Here is a 14,368-nt window from a genome sequence, read left to right as displayed (position 1 = left end):
CACCGGCCATGTGCCATGTGCACTGGGCTGATGTCCCCTCCTCATTCCCTCCTGTGTCTTTTCTCCTCTGGCCCCATCTTCCAGTGACATTCAGGTTCCTGAGTCGTGGGGCTTCCCAGGGTGTAGCTTTGCCCCCACTCCCATCCTGGCCTCGCTTTGTAGACCTCAGGCCTGGCTTCCTTCCTTCTCAGCAGTACCTCCTGCTCAAGACTCAGAGGGACCAGTGATCTCTCCTGGCCCTTTGCTAGGAAGTTGGACCCACTTGGTGAGTGAGTGTGTGAGTTTGGCGTGCAGGGAGGCTTCTATGTTGTGCCTATTTCTGGCCAGTCTCTGAGCCAGGATCTTGCAAGGGGGTGGTCAAGAGAGAAGAAGGCTGTCTGTCATTCCCTGGTAGCTTCTCAAGACTGAGATTTTAATATTTTCTAGAAAGTGACTGTAAGCAGCAAAAAGGCCTCTTCAGTTTCTCTCCTTGCACCAGACTTGTTTTGGGCTTAGCCAACAGAGAGAACACAGGCTAGAGCTCACAGCCAGCCTGCTGGGCCATCATGGACCCCCACAGACATGCCCTTAAATGCATACCTGGTGCGTATCCAGACACACACACTTATTTGGGTGTGGGGCCGGGAAGAAATGCCAAGTCAGACTGAAAAGGCTGCGTTTGTGTTCACATTCCCCAGGCACAGCCATCCAGGCATTGCTGTGGCAAGGTAGAGGTGCCACTTTTGCACCATGGCTGGTGGTGCAAGAACCACTGTCAATCAAGTTCTTTGGTGAAATTTCTAGATAAGTGGAGTGAGTCTGCTCCCTCTGTTAGAGGAATATTTATGCCCTCCATTTTTTGTTTTGTAAACTATCTTTTCCGAAAGTGTGGCTGATGTGCTATGGGCTAGCACGCACAAACCTGCCCCTTTGTCTCCATGCAAATAGTCTAGGAGTGTGGAGGTCAGGGGTGGGATGGGGGTGGGGAGAATGTGGCCTTTTCCTCTCTCTTCGGGGCCATGAGTTAATGTAGCCTGCACACCTGAGGCAGAGATTCAGACTAGGGGAACCAGCTTTTGGGGCTGTCAAGTGTGGGGGTGGACATGGACAAGGCAGGCCAGGGAAGAAAGGGGGCACACTCAGAAGCACCCTCCCCCTCTTCACCGCCTACAGACTTCCCTCCATCCTTCAGTTTCCTTGAGCTAGGTGGTGAAGGGCTAATGAGGATGGAGATGGCTCTGGAGAATAAGGGACTGTCATCCTGCTCCTTCCCTCGGGTCTCAGAGTGTGTGAGGCCTGTGCTGGTGAGGTTGGGTGCTCAAAGTGTCCCTGGATTCATTGGTGGGTAGATCCAGGACTGGGGCCTGGGGCTTTGCTGCTTCCCTCTTCCCTGCCTCTGATGGGGAGAAAATGGGATCTGATGTCCCAAGGAGTGGGTGTAGCACCAGGAGTGGGAGTGAGAGGATGTGATGCGAGTTGGGGAGGGAGGAGGCAGGCTCAATGGGGCATCCACATGGCCAGATGCAGCACTCCCCTTCCCCCGGGCCACCACTCTCATCCCCAAAGTCTTACACTCAGAGATGTTGGGGCCTCAAGGAAACTCAGAGACCACTTTGTTTCTTGATGCCTCCATTTTATTTTATTTATTTTATTTTTTTAAAGATTTTTTTTAAGGATTATATTTATTTATTCACGAGAGACACACAGAGAGGCAGAGACACAGGCAGAGGGAGAAGCAGGCTCCATGCAGGAAGCCCGATGCGGCACTCGATCCCAGGACCCTGGGATCATGACCTGAGCCTAAGGCAGACGCTCAACTGTTGAGCCACCCAGGCGTCCCTGATGCCCCCATTTTATTTTATTTTTTTTTTTTTTTTGGTTTGATGCCCCCATTTTAGAGATGAGGAAACTGAGGCCCAGTTTGCATGCCTTACCCAACTTGGCAGAATCATTTTTCTTGGTGTACTGCCATTGGGGACAGCTCCCAGCTTTGATTTTTCATCTGGTCTCTGATACCTGAGGGCTGGTAAATTCTTCATGTCTGGCCTTGATCTTTCTGGCTGCTCATTTTTTTCGACTGGTCAAACAGTGCTTCCTTGTTGTCTCCTATCCCCACCATTTCAGCCCCTCAGGCCTGGGGGACTGGGGAGAAACTGGGTTAGAAAGTAGCCCTCCCCGCTGGCCCGTGGGCAGCCTTCCCAGCAGGGGAATCGGCCGCTACTTCCAGAGACAGGATGCAGGGGCTATTTTTTTTTTTTTCTTTTGGTAAAACCAAAGGCTCCTTGTTGCTTTTGTTGATGTATTTTTGTTCCTCCCTGAACAAAAAGCTGTAGTTTTTGAAGGGGTCCAAGGCTGAAAGGGGCAAGGTTGCTTGTAGAAAGGGAGAGCCGGGCTTTCTGGTCTATTCTAGCTTGGCCTCTGGAATGCAGCTAAGGGCAGGAGCGGGAGTGGGGCCGTGCCCTCTAAGCTGTCCCTGTCTCCAGTGTGCCTGAAGCCTGAGCCTGGCAGCTTCTCTGCATCCCACCTGTCCTCATAGTCCTTCTGATCAGGAAGGTGACTCAGAGGTCCTCAGGGAAAGCCCCTGAGAGGCGGAGGACCCTCCTCCTGCATCCATGTGGGTCGTTGGCTGGACTCTCGAGATACCTGCTTTAGAAAAGTTTTAAGGAGTAGGTGGCTTTGGCCTGTCTGCCTGCCTTCTGACCTCCAGAGGGTCTCTCATGATGACCAAGCTGGGGGAACTGGTGGGGTTTGAAAGATAAAGTACTTCATTCTCCACCCGCCCTGCCAAGCACATCTTTCCCCAGAGCTCTGAGAGCTGGGGGTGGACTGGGGTCCATCTGAGAGAGATGTCAGCCTGCCCCTAGATGCCTGGGCACTGGTGGGGAGGGGGGAGTGCACAGGGCAAGGTCTTTGTCCTTGACACTGAGCATCAGCTTCTTTATCTGTAAAACAGACACAGTGATAATACCTGCCTTTTCTAACCCAAAGCCTTGTAGCAGATTTCACGAGAGAATGTGCACAGGATACAGTCTATCCAGAAGTCACTTGGTGTTCCTCTAGGTTCTCCCAGAGGCCCAGGCTGCTGCCAGCCACTGCCTGATTGCCCTGCTGGTCCCTGATCTTGCCCTCATGGATGCTAGATCCCTTTCCCGGCAGCCCCCCACCCCCACCCCTCCCCAGGCTTCCTGCCCTAGTGGACTTGGACAGTCTGCATGTCTCCCTCTCCCCAGAGCAGCTGATACCGCAGTCAAAGGTGGGGAAGGGCGTCAGGAGAGGGCCCACTGCCTGGAATGATAACAAGGGGCTGGTGCAGCCCGGCCACCAGAAAGGACAAAGAACAACCATGCTCTGCACCCAGCTCCAGGTAGGGTTGGGACACCCAATTCTTCCCACCCTGGCTCCCTGCTCCCTCACCATGGTCTGGCCTGTTGGTGGGGCTGGGGTGCCAGCAGGGTCACTAGCTGGGGTGATGACCCCCCATCTGCCTCAGCGCCCACATGGGCAAACACACACACATCTGTTCGCCGACCGGAATCTGAGGGTGATGGGTGGGGAGAGCTTCAGTCTGAGGAGAGAGGGAGGCAGAAGGTGGAATTCCCAGCAGCTTCTCCGGAAGGAGGTCAAATCAGTTGCAGCCCTCTTGGAAGGCAGTCATGCTGGTGGGGGAAGGGCACAGCACCGACATTTGGGGTCCTCCCCCCGAAACACAGTGTCTCCTGTCGTCCTCACTGCCACGGTCTCCAAGGATCCTGCATCCGTAGTCTCCTGGTTTGGCCCTCATGGGCTCCTCTGCAGCTGAGGACACCCTTGCCGTGGGCGCCTCCCCCACCCCCACAGACTCTGTGTCTGCTGCTCCTGCCTGGAGCTGAAGATGGGGTTGCTATGGGAACCTGAAGCGCAGTGAGCAAGGGAAGGGAAGGGAAGGCGGGGAAGGCACGGTTGTCTCTCCAGGGCTGGGGGCTGTGGGGAGGGGATGGGTTTGACCGAGCAGGGGGAATAGATGTCTGCCTGCCTTCCTCCCGCCCACGGTTGGGTCTAGGAGGTGGGGTAAGAGACTGGAGGTTCTGGAGCCCCACTATAATCTAGTTAATCTGATGCAGGATTAAAATCTTCCCTACTTCCCCCTCTTCCTGCCAGATTAAGCTGCATGCGCATCTAGGTTCAGCTCCCCTTCCCTTCTGATGGGATTGGCGTTTTGGCCGTGGGGTGCTTAGATCTGGGGTGGGGGGGGGTGGTCATGATGGTTCCAAAGAGAAGGTGAAACACCTGGCAGTATCATCAAGAGACACTTGCTGCCTGTTGGGGTGGATCTCCCGATACCCTTTGGTGCAGTGGCAGAGATGCGTGAATGTGGCCTGGAACGCGTGCTGTCGGGTGTGGACCTGCTGGCCGTAGGCGTCTAGGAGACACGCATGGTTGCAGAGGGCCCATCTCTGTATTCACTGCGTGTGAGGAACACGGCGGCATGTGTACACCGTAGGAGCCTCAGAGAACTGCAGAGTGGAGGGTGCACGGCAGGTGCCTGCGTCTGGCTGTCCTTGGACCACCGGAGCTGGCACTCCATTTTCACCTTGTACATTCAGGCACATGGGAAAGCCCAGGTTTGCAGACTGGCTCCAGAGCATGCGTGTTTGCTGAGCCCACCGGCCACCCTTCCCCACCAAGTGCTAAGCAATGCCATCGTGGAACAGACCCTTCAAGTCCTGGGCCAGAGCTGCCTGGGGTGGGGGTGGGGGTGTCTTCCCTTCCTTCCTCTGGTGTCAGGACCTTACCTCCCTCCTCTGCAACATGAGTCTCTACTTACAGGATGCTCTTCTCACCTCCATGACACCTTCAGAAGGACTCTGATTTGGTGGGAGGGTCATCTCTGAAGCCTTCCCTCCCACGACCTTAGCCATTTCTGCTGAAGATCTTACTTGGATGCCTCCTGCTATTCTCTTTCTGGTATCTGGGAACAGACTCCCAATGACCCTCCCTTTTTCTGGAACTGCTAAGGAATTTTGAATGGAGCACCTCACCTGTGGGTGGCCCTAGCTTCCTGCAGCTGGGCCAAGCCTGGGGCCTGGATCCATAGCCCTAGCCCCTCATTCATCCATGGGCCATTTCTGTTGCCAGCTGCAGGCACCTGTGTTTATTTTTCTGTCCTCTCCCTCTGCTGGGATTGCTGAAGGCCTGAGCTGATGTGGGAGGGAGGACCCAGGAGAGGCAGTGGAGGCTGGGAGTGGGGTACAGCCGGAATCACCTCAGTCCAGGACAGTGAAACTAGCCCAGGCGGAAAAAAATTTTGCTAACATCACCCAGAGGGTCAGTGGCAGGGCCAGAGCCCAGCGCTGTGTCCATTCTAGTCACCCTCCCCTCCCTAGCCACCTTGGTTTAGTTCTGCAAATCCTAAGTCTTCCCCTTCACAAGTGGTGGCCTGGAGGGAAGTCCTGTGTTCACAGGTACCTCTGGCTCAGCGTGTTGCCAGCAAGAACCTTCCAGCTTTGGTGAGCGCACAGTAGGAGGGCAGTTCATTTCTGGCTCTAGGGCGTATCAGCCAGCCGGGGTGGAACATACCTAGAAGAAGGCTGAGGACCTTCTTCTGTGAATTGGAAATCCGCAGGTGATCATGGTTGTGGTGAGGTATGGTCACCCAGGCCTGCAAATGACCAGACGGCCAGACCTCAGCTCCTGCTCAGAGAAGCTGCTCACCAGTCTATGAACTATTTGGAACTTGTGTGGACCCGCAACCGTGTTACATAGCAGCACATACCCACAAACCAGTGACTCAAGGCTGCCTGTCAGTAGCTGGTTTGCTGAGGGACTTGCTCATGCCCCAGTGGACATAGGAGACTCGAGTTCTAGTCTTGGCCTAGAACAGTGCAGTGCCTTGTGTGACATTCATTTATCCAACAAACATCTGTTGAACACCAGCTACTGTTCTAAGGAGTTTGGGATAAAATAGTGGACAAAAGAGACCAGAAACCTCTCACCTCAGGGAGAAGTAGAGAGAGGACAAGAAACCAGTGTGATAAATAAGTTAATTATGAAAACGGCGAAGTGCTAAGGGCCTGGCACCAGCACACCATTTCCTCCTCTGGGAAGTGAGGGGGCACTCACTTGCCCCCTCAAGTGAGGTCCTTGAGGCCCCCTTGTGATCCTGGAGGTCCCTGCAGGCTTGGCGTTGAGGGCTGCCCTGGCTCCTGGTACCTCCAAGCCAGCGCTCTTTCTGGGGAACAGGCTTCTGGTCTGTCCTGTGTCTGGAGACTAGAGGGTTTGGTACAGGATGCTGGGCCCTAGGGAGATTGGGTGCAAATTTAGATGCTACCAGTTACTGGCCCTGTGCCTTGGCCACATTGTTCAACTTGTCCAAGCCTCAGTTCTCCCTTCTGTCAGAGCAGGAAAAGAGGGTGTTTGTGGGGATTTGATGAACTAAGGCACCAGGCGAACATCAGCCTTTCTTATAGTGTTATCTGTCACTCGGGGGCCTCAAGCTGATTTTCTGACATCATGCTAATGTGTCCCCACCTTTCAGTTGAGTTAGACCTTGTCAGCCTCTTGAAACACCACTCCGGATGTGTGCATTTTCTCTCACCACCTCCTCCAGGAAGTCCCCCTGGATATGCATGTCCCATTCCCCTTTACTACTACTTTTTTTTTTTAAGTTTTTATTTTAATCACATGGTGTTCATCAGAGGTTCCTGCCCCTTCCCCAGAGTGACCTCACTCTTTATTTCCTTCCTGCAGACACTACCCCAAGCAGTCCTTCACCATGGTGGCTGACACCCCGGAAAACCTCCGCCTCAAGCAACAGAGCGAGCTCCAGAGTCAGGTGAGGGGGCGGGGTGGCACTGTGGCCTGGCAGGGAGGGAGGCCTGTTGTAACCTCTGCATTTGGCAAGGGTTCCTTCCTCCTGTGGTTACTCAGCAAGCCCAAGGTGCTGAAATCCTGGCACTTGCCTTGTCTCCCTGCCCCCACACCCCTGCGCCTGGTTACTTCATATTTCCTGATTTTTATCAAAGAAGTGGAGGAAGGCATGCTCCCTCCTCCTTCTGCCTTGGAGAGATATGGATATCTGATTCTGCTCCAGGAATTCTCATGGGGCTTCTAAAGCCTACCTCCTCCAGGAGGGCCTCCCTGTCTACTACTCCCTACTCTCTACTCATGCCCTCCCTCAAAGGACAGGACTCACCTCTCCAGGCTCGTGCCAATCTGAGGTCAGCCCACCCTTTATGGCCATGTCTCCGAACCTCCTCCACCCTTCAGAGGGCAGGCTGTGGAGGGGGCCTTGCCCTGGGGCCTGTCCCACCTTTGTCTCCTAGGGCTTGGTTTTTTTTGAGCACCTGCTTTGTGGGGAGTGATGCCTGCCACTGTCGCAGGGGAGAAGATGGCCTCCTGCCCCAGGAAGGACCCGGTCTTTAGTGAACAGCGAGGAATAAGCAAAGAATCCAGAGCCTTGGGACCTGAACAGGTCCCTCTGCCTGGAGTTGTGGGTGGGCTTCTGGGACCATCCTGGCCCAGATAGGTGGTGGGGGATGGGGGTGGGTTGAGGCTCTGGCAAAGACCCCCCCCCAACCAAGGAACTTAGCCAAGTGGACAGGGTGCCCAAGGCCGGGGAACATGTTGCAGAGGATCCACCTGGGTCACAGAGGGGGATCTCTCCTAATCCCTCCAGAGTGGGATTCCTGCTGTCTGATGTTAACATGACCTCTTGGGGTCCCTGTCTCCCAGGAGGTCATGGGAAGGAGAACCAGCCCTGTGCTCTCGAGGGCTTTATGTGCATTCTCTCATTGACTCTTCCTGGCAGCTGTTTTTCCCCTGGCACAGATGAGGAAGCAGGCCCAGAGACATGAGGGGACTTGCTAAGACCATATGGGTAGTAGGGGTAGAATGATATGAACTGCTGTGGTATCAAGCGCCTCATGCCCTGGGTACCTCGTGAGCCTGTGCAGTTGGCAGCGTCAGTACCACTGTAGGGCTGAGGGAAGGGATACTTGCTGACCTTGAAGGCTGGCTTGGCTAATTCTGAGACTTCTGTTCTTTCTAATTTTCTACCCAGCTCCCTAAGCAGAACTTATCTCTACCTTGATAATAAACACAGTAGTTCCTGGTGCTAGTGAGAACTTTGATAGCTTAGCAAGCACTTTTAGTTACTTGGCCTCATTCATCCTTGACCCTACTCCAAGGTGGGTGTCAGAGGAGGGACTGACGCTTTGCCTGTTGACACGCACAGTAAGTGAATTTTCACATGAAGTTTCCACTCCCAAGTACAATGACCTTGACCGTGTTACAGTCCCGGCCTGACGTTCAGGCGTGACTGAACTGCGTGACCTCCTGCGTGTCCCACAGCAGCCAGAGGAGCAAGTAGGAGAAGCTGTTTTCTGTCGGCCGCAGGTTACATCTGCCAACCCGGATGCTGACCTGCTTTCCGTGGAACCTGTAGTAAGGGGGAGCCGATATGGAGTCCTGACCTCTGCTGGCTGAGGAGGCCAGGGTGGTCCAGGAGGCAGGAAGAGGGACTGAGGCAGCCTGGGGCCTCGGGCTGGTCTGCACAGTGAAGATTTCGGTCAGACCCTAGCCAACAGCTGATGAGTGTCTGGGACTCCCAATCCTGGTCCCAGGGGGCCAGAGGTGGAGGGGGCTCCCAGGGGTGTGCAGGCCACAGGATCCAGGACGACCTATACTCACCCCCACAGCTTGAGGGGGGCAGTCAGAACCCTGAGTGCTGGGGGCCCCACCAGAGGGACCTGGAAGAAGAGGTGTGGGGAGGGGACCTCAGGTCTTTGAAAAGGTGCAGGTCCCACAGGTGCGAGAGTGTGTGCATACTCAGGCAGAGGCAAGGGCAGGCCTGCACACGAGCGCGCGCGCACACACACACACACACACACACACACACACACACACACCCCTATTCTCAGGAGGAGAAATTCAAACCCTGTTAATTTCCTTAGCCTTTGGCAGCACCACAGAAGCGTGGTTGTAGCTCTTTTTGCAGGTGGAACTAGGTCCCCCAGGGGTGGGGTCTGTAGGAGGAAGCACCGGGCTCGGGCTCGGGCTCGGGCTCGGGCTCGGGCTCGGGCTTGGGCTCGGGCTCGGGCTCGGGCTCGGGCTTGGGCTCAGGCTCCTGAGTTCCCCTGCTCCACCTTCGCTCCATCCCCCCAGGACCTGGCCTCTGTGCTGCTTGCCTCCCGGCTTCCTGGGCCCCCCTGTCTTTCAGGAAGGCTGAGGAAATGGCGAGAATGGCAATCATTCTCCATTAGGTCCTCACTGAGGGCCAGGCCCTGACTGCATATAATCCTTGCAACTACCTGATGAAGCAGGGATTTTTTAATTCCATTCTGCAGATGGAAACACAGATTTAGATAGGCCATGCCACTGGCCCAGAGCCCAGTGACAGAGGCAGATTTCAAGCTCTTTGCTCCTGCCAGTTCCGTAGCCTGATGTGGCTGGCACCCAGCTTTACTCTCAGCCCACAGGATGCACGGTTACCGATGGGGGGAGAGGAAGAGAAAGACAGGTCGGGGGCAGGAGGAGAGAGAGAGAGATTGAGAGAACTAGAATGCGGATTCCTAGGCTCCACACAGGGGTTTCTGGTTGGCAAGTCTGGGCCATGCCCAGGAATCTGCATTTTGGCTATCCTGGTGATTCTCATGAGCCTTAGGGACTTACTTTGAGAGACTTCGAGCCGGGGCTGAGGGAGCAGGCAGGGAGCTGGGTGGAACTGACCTGAGCTCGCCTTGCTTCTGCTCTGAGTGAAGTCAGGGCTCTGTGCCAAGGACACAGCCCTAACCTGCAGCTGGGCTCCTGGGGCTGGGGGCTAGGGTAAGGAGGGTGGAGGCCAGGGCCCTGTCTTCTTTGCAAGCCTGGGTCTGTCTTCCCTCTGCCTTGCCCCCAGCTCTGTGTTCTGTGCCTGGCTCCTGTCCTCTCAGAGGACATTTTTCCTCCCCGGGAAAGTGGGGACAGCAAACCCCCTGTCGCCTGGAGGCTGGGGGCTGGGCTGATGCGCTGAGGTTTGGAAGGGCTGAGTGGGCCCGGCCGGGGGTAGTGACAGGTTCTGGTTCCTGTGGCTGCTGTGGGGGGCAGGGCTGGCTAGAGCAGTATGTGGCTGGCGGGAAGGGAAGTGGGAGCCTCCTCTGCCTACCCGGCCCCACCCCACCAGGGTGTCACTTGGTCTCTTTCCAGAACCCCTTCCTGGCCTCATGGGTGTCTCAGCCCCCCTCAGTCTCTGGAAGCTGCCAGTGCTATTTCAACTTTATTTGTTTTCCTGTCTCTAGGTTGGTTCCCAAAGTGGTACTTTGGGTGTCTGGGACACCTGGAGCCTCCTCTGCGGGGGAGGTAACCACAGAACTGACCAGAAATGACCCTCTGGGTGGTCCTGCCCAGGCCTGGCTGAGGCAGGGAACTGGAGGTTGGGGCCCAGCTGTACTCTCCTCGCAAGGCAGCTCCCCTTCCCCTGCCGGACCCAGGCTGAGTAGAGGCAACATCGTTGGGGGGAGTCTCAGCTGGGAATGTCTGTGTGGCCCCCGAAACCCAGGCAGAAGTGCAAGGAGAATGCCTCTTTCATTCTTTCCCCTATTGTCATACTCTATGGCACTGTGCAATCCCAGACTCAGGACAGCATGATCTGTCCCAGCACTGCAGGCGACATACTTGTGTCACTCCGACCTGCCGGCTGAAGGTCAGATCCTGGGTCTGCCACCACTAGCTGTGTGACTTTGGGCAAGATATTATACCTTCCTGAGCCTCAGTGGCTTCATCTGTAAAATGGGGATTACCTTTCTCCAAAGGTGGTCGTGAGGGGATAGTATGTATTATGTAGAATATATGACATTATGTGTTATGGAGAATATTAGTATATCTTAGGCATTAAGAACAGTTCCTGGCATAGAGTCAGCGCTCAATAAACGTTCACTCTTAACTATTCTGGAAAGGAGAGGAAATGGAGCCTGGGCACAATGGAGCTGCAGAATAGACTCTGACCTTTTGATAATTGCTTCCAGCACTGACTTTTTTCATTCGTTCTCCTCCCCATCTCTAATTTTATTTTATTTTATTTTTAATATTTTATTTATTGATTTGAGAGAGAGAGAGAGCTCATGCACACGAGCGGGAGCAGAGGGAGAAGCAGGCTCCCCAGAACAGGGAGCCAGAGGCAGGACTCCATCCCAGGACCCCTGGGATCGTGACCTGAACCGAAGGCAGATGCTTAACCGACTGAGCCACCCAGGAGCCCCTGTGTCTGTCTAATTCTAAAGCTGATTTCTTTTTTGTTTAGAAGGGGCTAAGTTACATAGTATGCAGGCCCAGCACAGAGAAGGCACATAGGAAGTGGAAATTATTGGTATTGTATTTTTTTTTTTAAAACGATTTTTGTTTTTGTTTTGTTTTGTTTCATACTGGTTTATTTAGGAGAAAAGCCTTTTTTTTTTTTTTTTTTTTTTAATTTTTATTTATTTATGATAGTCACACAGAGAGAAAGAGAGAGAGGCAGAGACACAGGCAGAGGGAGAAGCAGGCTCCACGCACCAGGAGCCCGATGTGGGATTCGATCCCGGGTCTCCAGGATCGCGCCCTGGGCCAAAGGCAGGCGCCAAACCGCTGCGCCACCCAGGGATCCCTTTTTTTTTTTTTAAGTCATGATCTTTCCTTAGGTTAGGTCAGCAAAGCAGTTACTTTCTAAATTCTAAATTACACTTTCTAAATAGTCTGTTCTGATATTTTGTGTCTATTCAGTCCACTCATCATTCACACTGCAAACATTTATTTGTACCTACTTTGCTGGGGTAAGTAATGAACAAGATAGTCCCAGGGAGCTATTAATACAGGTGCATAGAGAAAGTAGAGTCTCACAGGCAGTGTCTGTGGGGTGGGAGGAGCCTCGGGCATCAGACTGGGCCCTGCCTTGGGAATTTTCAGGATGAGAGGCCCAGGTGTGGAATCATCCACCCACAGTGCAGAGTTGCATCCTGCCCTTATGAGCAACTGGGTTGAATGACCTTGGGCAGAGTCCACCCCACATTACTGGCTCTCTACCTTTTACTTCTGCCACCCACTCCAGCACCAAAAGGCCTCTCAGAGACTCTCACCTTGATTCTTCATAGTGAAGGCTGGCAGGTACTTAAAAATGATCACAAACTCTAGAGCTGGGTGGGTTTTTTTGTTTTAAAGATTTTATTTATTTATTTAACAGAGAGAGAGAGAGCACAAGCAGGGGGAGCAGCAGTGGAAAGGGAGAAGCAGGCTCTCTGCCAAGCAGGGAGCCCGATGCAGGACTGATCCCAGGACCCTGAGATCATGACCTAGGCCATAGGCAGACTGACTTAACCAACTGAGTCACACAACCACTGCTAGGTGGGTTTTTAGAGAGCAACTGGACAGCCCCCCACTCAGGGATCCAGAGAGGGGGACTGACTTGCCTAGTGGCACACAGCACAAAGGTGCTGAACCCCGAGCTCCCTCCATCCTTTCTGTCTCCATTCCACCCCGGCTCCGCCCTATCTGGCTGCCTGTGCCAGGAGTGAAATGAATTCTCCGTCCCCAGTCCCCAGTAGCGGGGGAGAGGCAGTTCCTGAGCCTGGGAACTAGCTGATGTCATTGTCGTGTCGCCATGGCAATTATTGCCCTGGATTAGGGGCCTGACCCTTGCAAGGCCAGGAAGTGGAGGAAAGAGTGGGGGTCTGGCACTTGTTCAGCACTTTAATGTTGACAAAACATTTCCACACTTGCCCTTATCAGGAGGTGGTGAGCCCTTCCTTAACTTCACGATGCTCCAGGATGCATTTGCTGTGTTTGAGCCACCGTCTTTTGGCTGCACCATTGACTGGAATGGGTGGTACTATCCCCATTAGACAGATTGGGAATGGAGGCTCGAGAGGTTGTCATTTGCCTACGATTGCTTGGCAGGTGGGAGGCTGAGCACGTTAGAACCAGGTCCCTCTGGCTCTTTGCCCAGCTTGGCGATGGGAAGTGCCCCCTCCCCATGTTTTAACTGATTCCTGTGACGACCCTTTTACAGATGAGGGATCAAGGCCAGAGCCCCTGGATTTGGAGCTTCTGCACCTGGAGCTACATTTTTCTGACTCTAATGCCTTTCTTTCCTGAAGAGTCTCCCTGCCTCCAGTACTGCTGTTCCAGGGCTTCCTGGAAGAGCTGATGCTGGGAGGGTTGCAGGGGATCAGTCCTCATATTTACTGCCTTAACTTCTAGTCTGATGGGTTGTACATCCAGGCCTTTGTTTTCAGTCTGGATCAGAATAAAGGAGCTTCTTGAAAAGAAAAGAAAAGAAAAGAAAAGAAAAGAAAAGAAAAGAAAAGAAAAGAAAAGAAAAGAAAAGAAAAGAAAAGAACAAAGGAGCTTCTGAAACCTTTTAGGATATAGAACCCCATGGGTGGGTAGGTAAGCAGGGCTCTAGAGGGTGAACCAGGACCTCTGACCCTGGAGCAGTGCACAGAGGAACAGACAGGCGTGGCCGCGGATGCACACATTCATGTTGTCAGTTAGGTCAGGGCGCAGCTCAGCTCAGCCCTGTGGCCAGGTGACTCCCGACTCCATGCCTGAGAGCTGCCTGGGTGGGTGTCCCATCCTGGAAGCTCCCAAGGCCCTGGGCTTCATGTCCTGGGCTGACCTGCCTCCAGAATAGTGCGGCCCCCTGGAGGAAGTCCAGGCAGCTGGTGGGATTGGAACAGCTGGTTGCAGAGGAGGACGGTGAAGTCTCTGGAAGCCAGGGAACAGTTGTCTGTCCCATGGGCATTTCCAGCCTCCATTCTGTTCTTTAAAACTCCCCAGGGGAGAACAGGATATTTTTCATATTTCAATTCCATTAGTGTTCGGGAAGTCCTTTCTTATGTCTGACTGGCATTCCTCTGGCACTTGAGTTTTTGTGGATTTCTTAGAAGAGGAAGGCAGTGGTGGAGTTGTAAGCGTTCTTCCCTGGAGCTCGGAACCTTGTCCTGAAGTCCTGTCCGTGTCCCACCATTTCACTCCCCTCATGTGGCATTGACCTCAGAAGCGGGCCTGGCAGGCTCCAGGAAGCCACCGGGCCTGTCAAAGGCTCATTGATGGAGTCCTTCCGAGTGGCTGTCTCACCGCCCTCCTTTCTGGGTGCCAGCTTTGTCCCTTGGCACAGCCTTCACTCAGCTGGTCGCTTAAAAACTCTTCCAGGCTCTTGGTTGGTAGGGCCACATCCTGGCTAGGGTGAGGCCTGGGGCGGTCTTTGGGAGCTCTGGAAAGAACCTTCTTCCTCTCGCTTTCAGGCAGGATAGGCCGGCAGTGAGGGGTCAGGAGTCAGGCAGATGAATGTTTGCACCCTGATGGCTCTGGAGGTGTGTGGCCAAGCTCTGTGACCTTGGCAGTGGACTTCGCCTCTCTCTGGCTCAGTTTCTTTATCTGTAGAATGGAGCTAATACTAGAA

At 53.9% G+C, this 14,368-nt stretch overlaps 1 protein-coding gene across 3 annotated transcripts in view; it reads left to right on the top strand.

The window, feature by feature from the left end:
* The window catches only part of LASP1 (LIM and SH3 protein 1), a 52,501-nt gene that overhangs the window by 22,484 nt on the left and 15,649 nt on the right, over positions 1-14,368 (top strand). For all 3 annotated transcript variants that reach the window (XM_038547463.1, XM_038547464.1, XM_038547462.1), the window contains exon 3: positions 6,706-6,790. In XM_038547463.1, coding sequence (XP_038403391.1) covers positions 6,706-6,790 — 85 coding nt within the window. The remainder of the gene's footprint in view (positions 1-6,705; positions 6,791-14,368) is intronic.

The sequence above is a fragment of the Canis lupus genome, chromosome 9, assembly GCF_011100685.1.
Source record: "Canis lupus familiaris isolate Mischka breed German Shepherd chromosome 9, alternate assembly UU_Cfam_GSD_1.0, whole genome shotgun sequence".
NCBI lineage: Eukaryota > Metazoa > Chordata > Mammalia > Carnivora > Canidae > Canis > Canis lupus.
The sequence above is the reverse complement of the archived record's forward strand: the minus strand, read 5'-3'. Positions and strand labels throughout refer to the sequence as shown.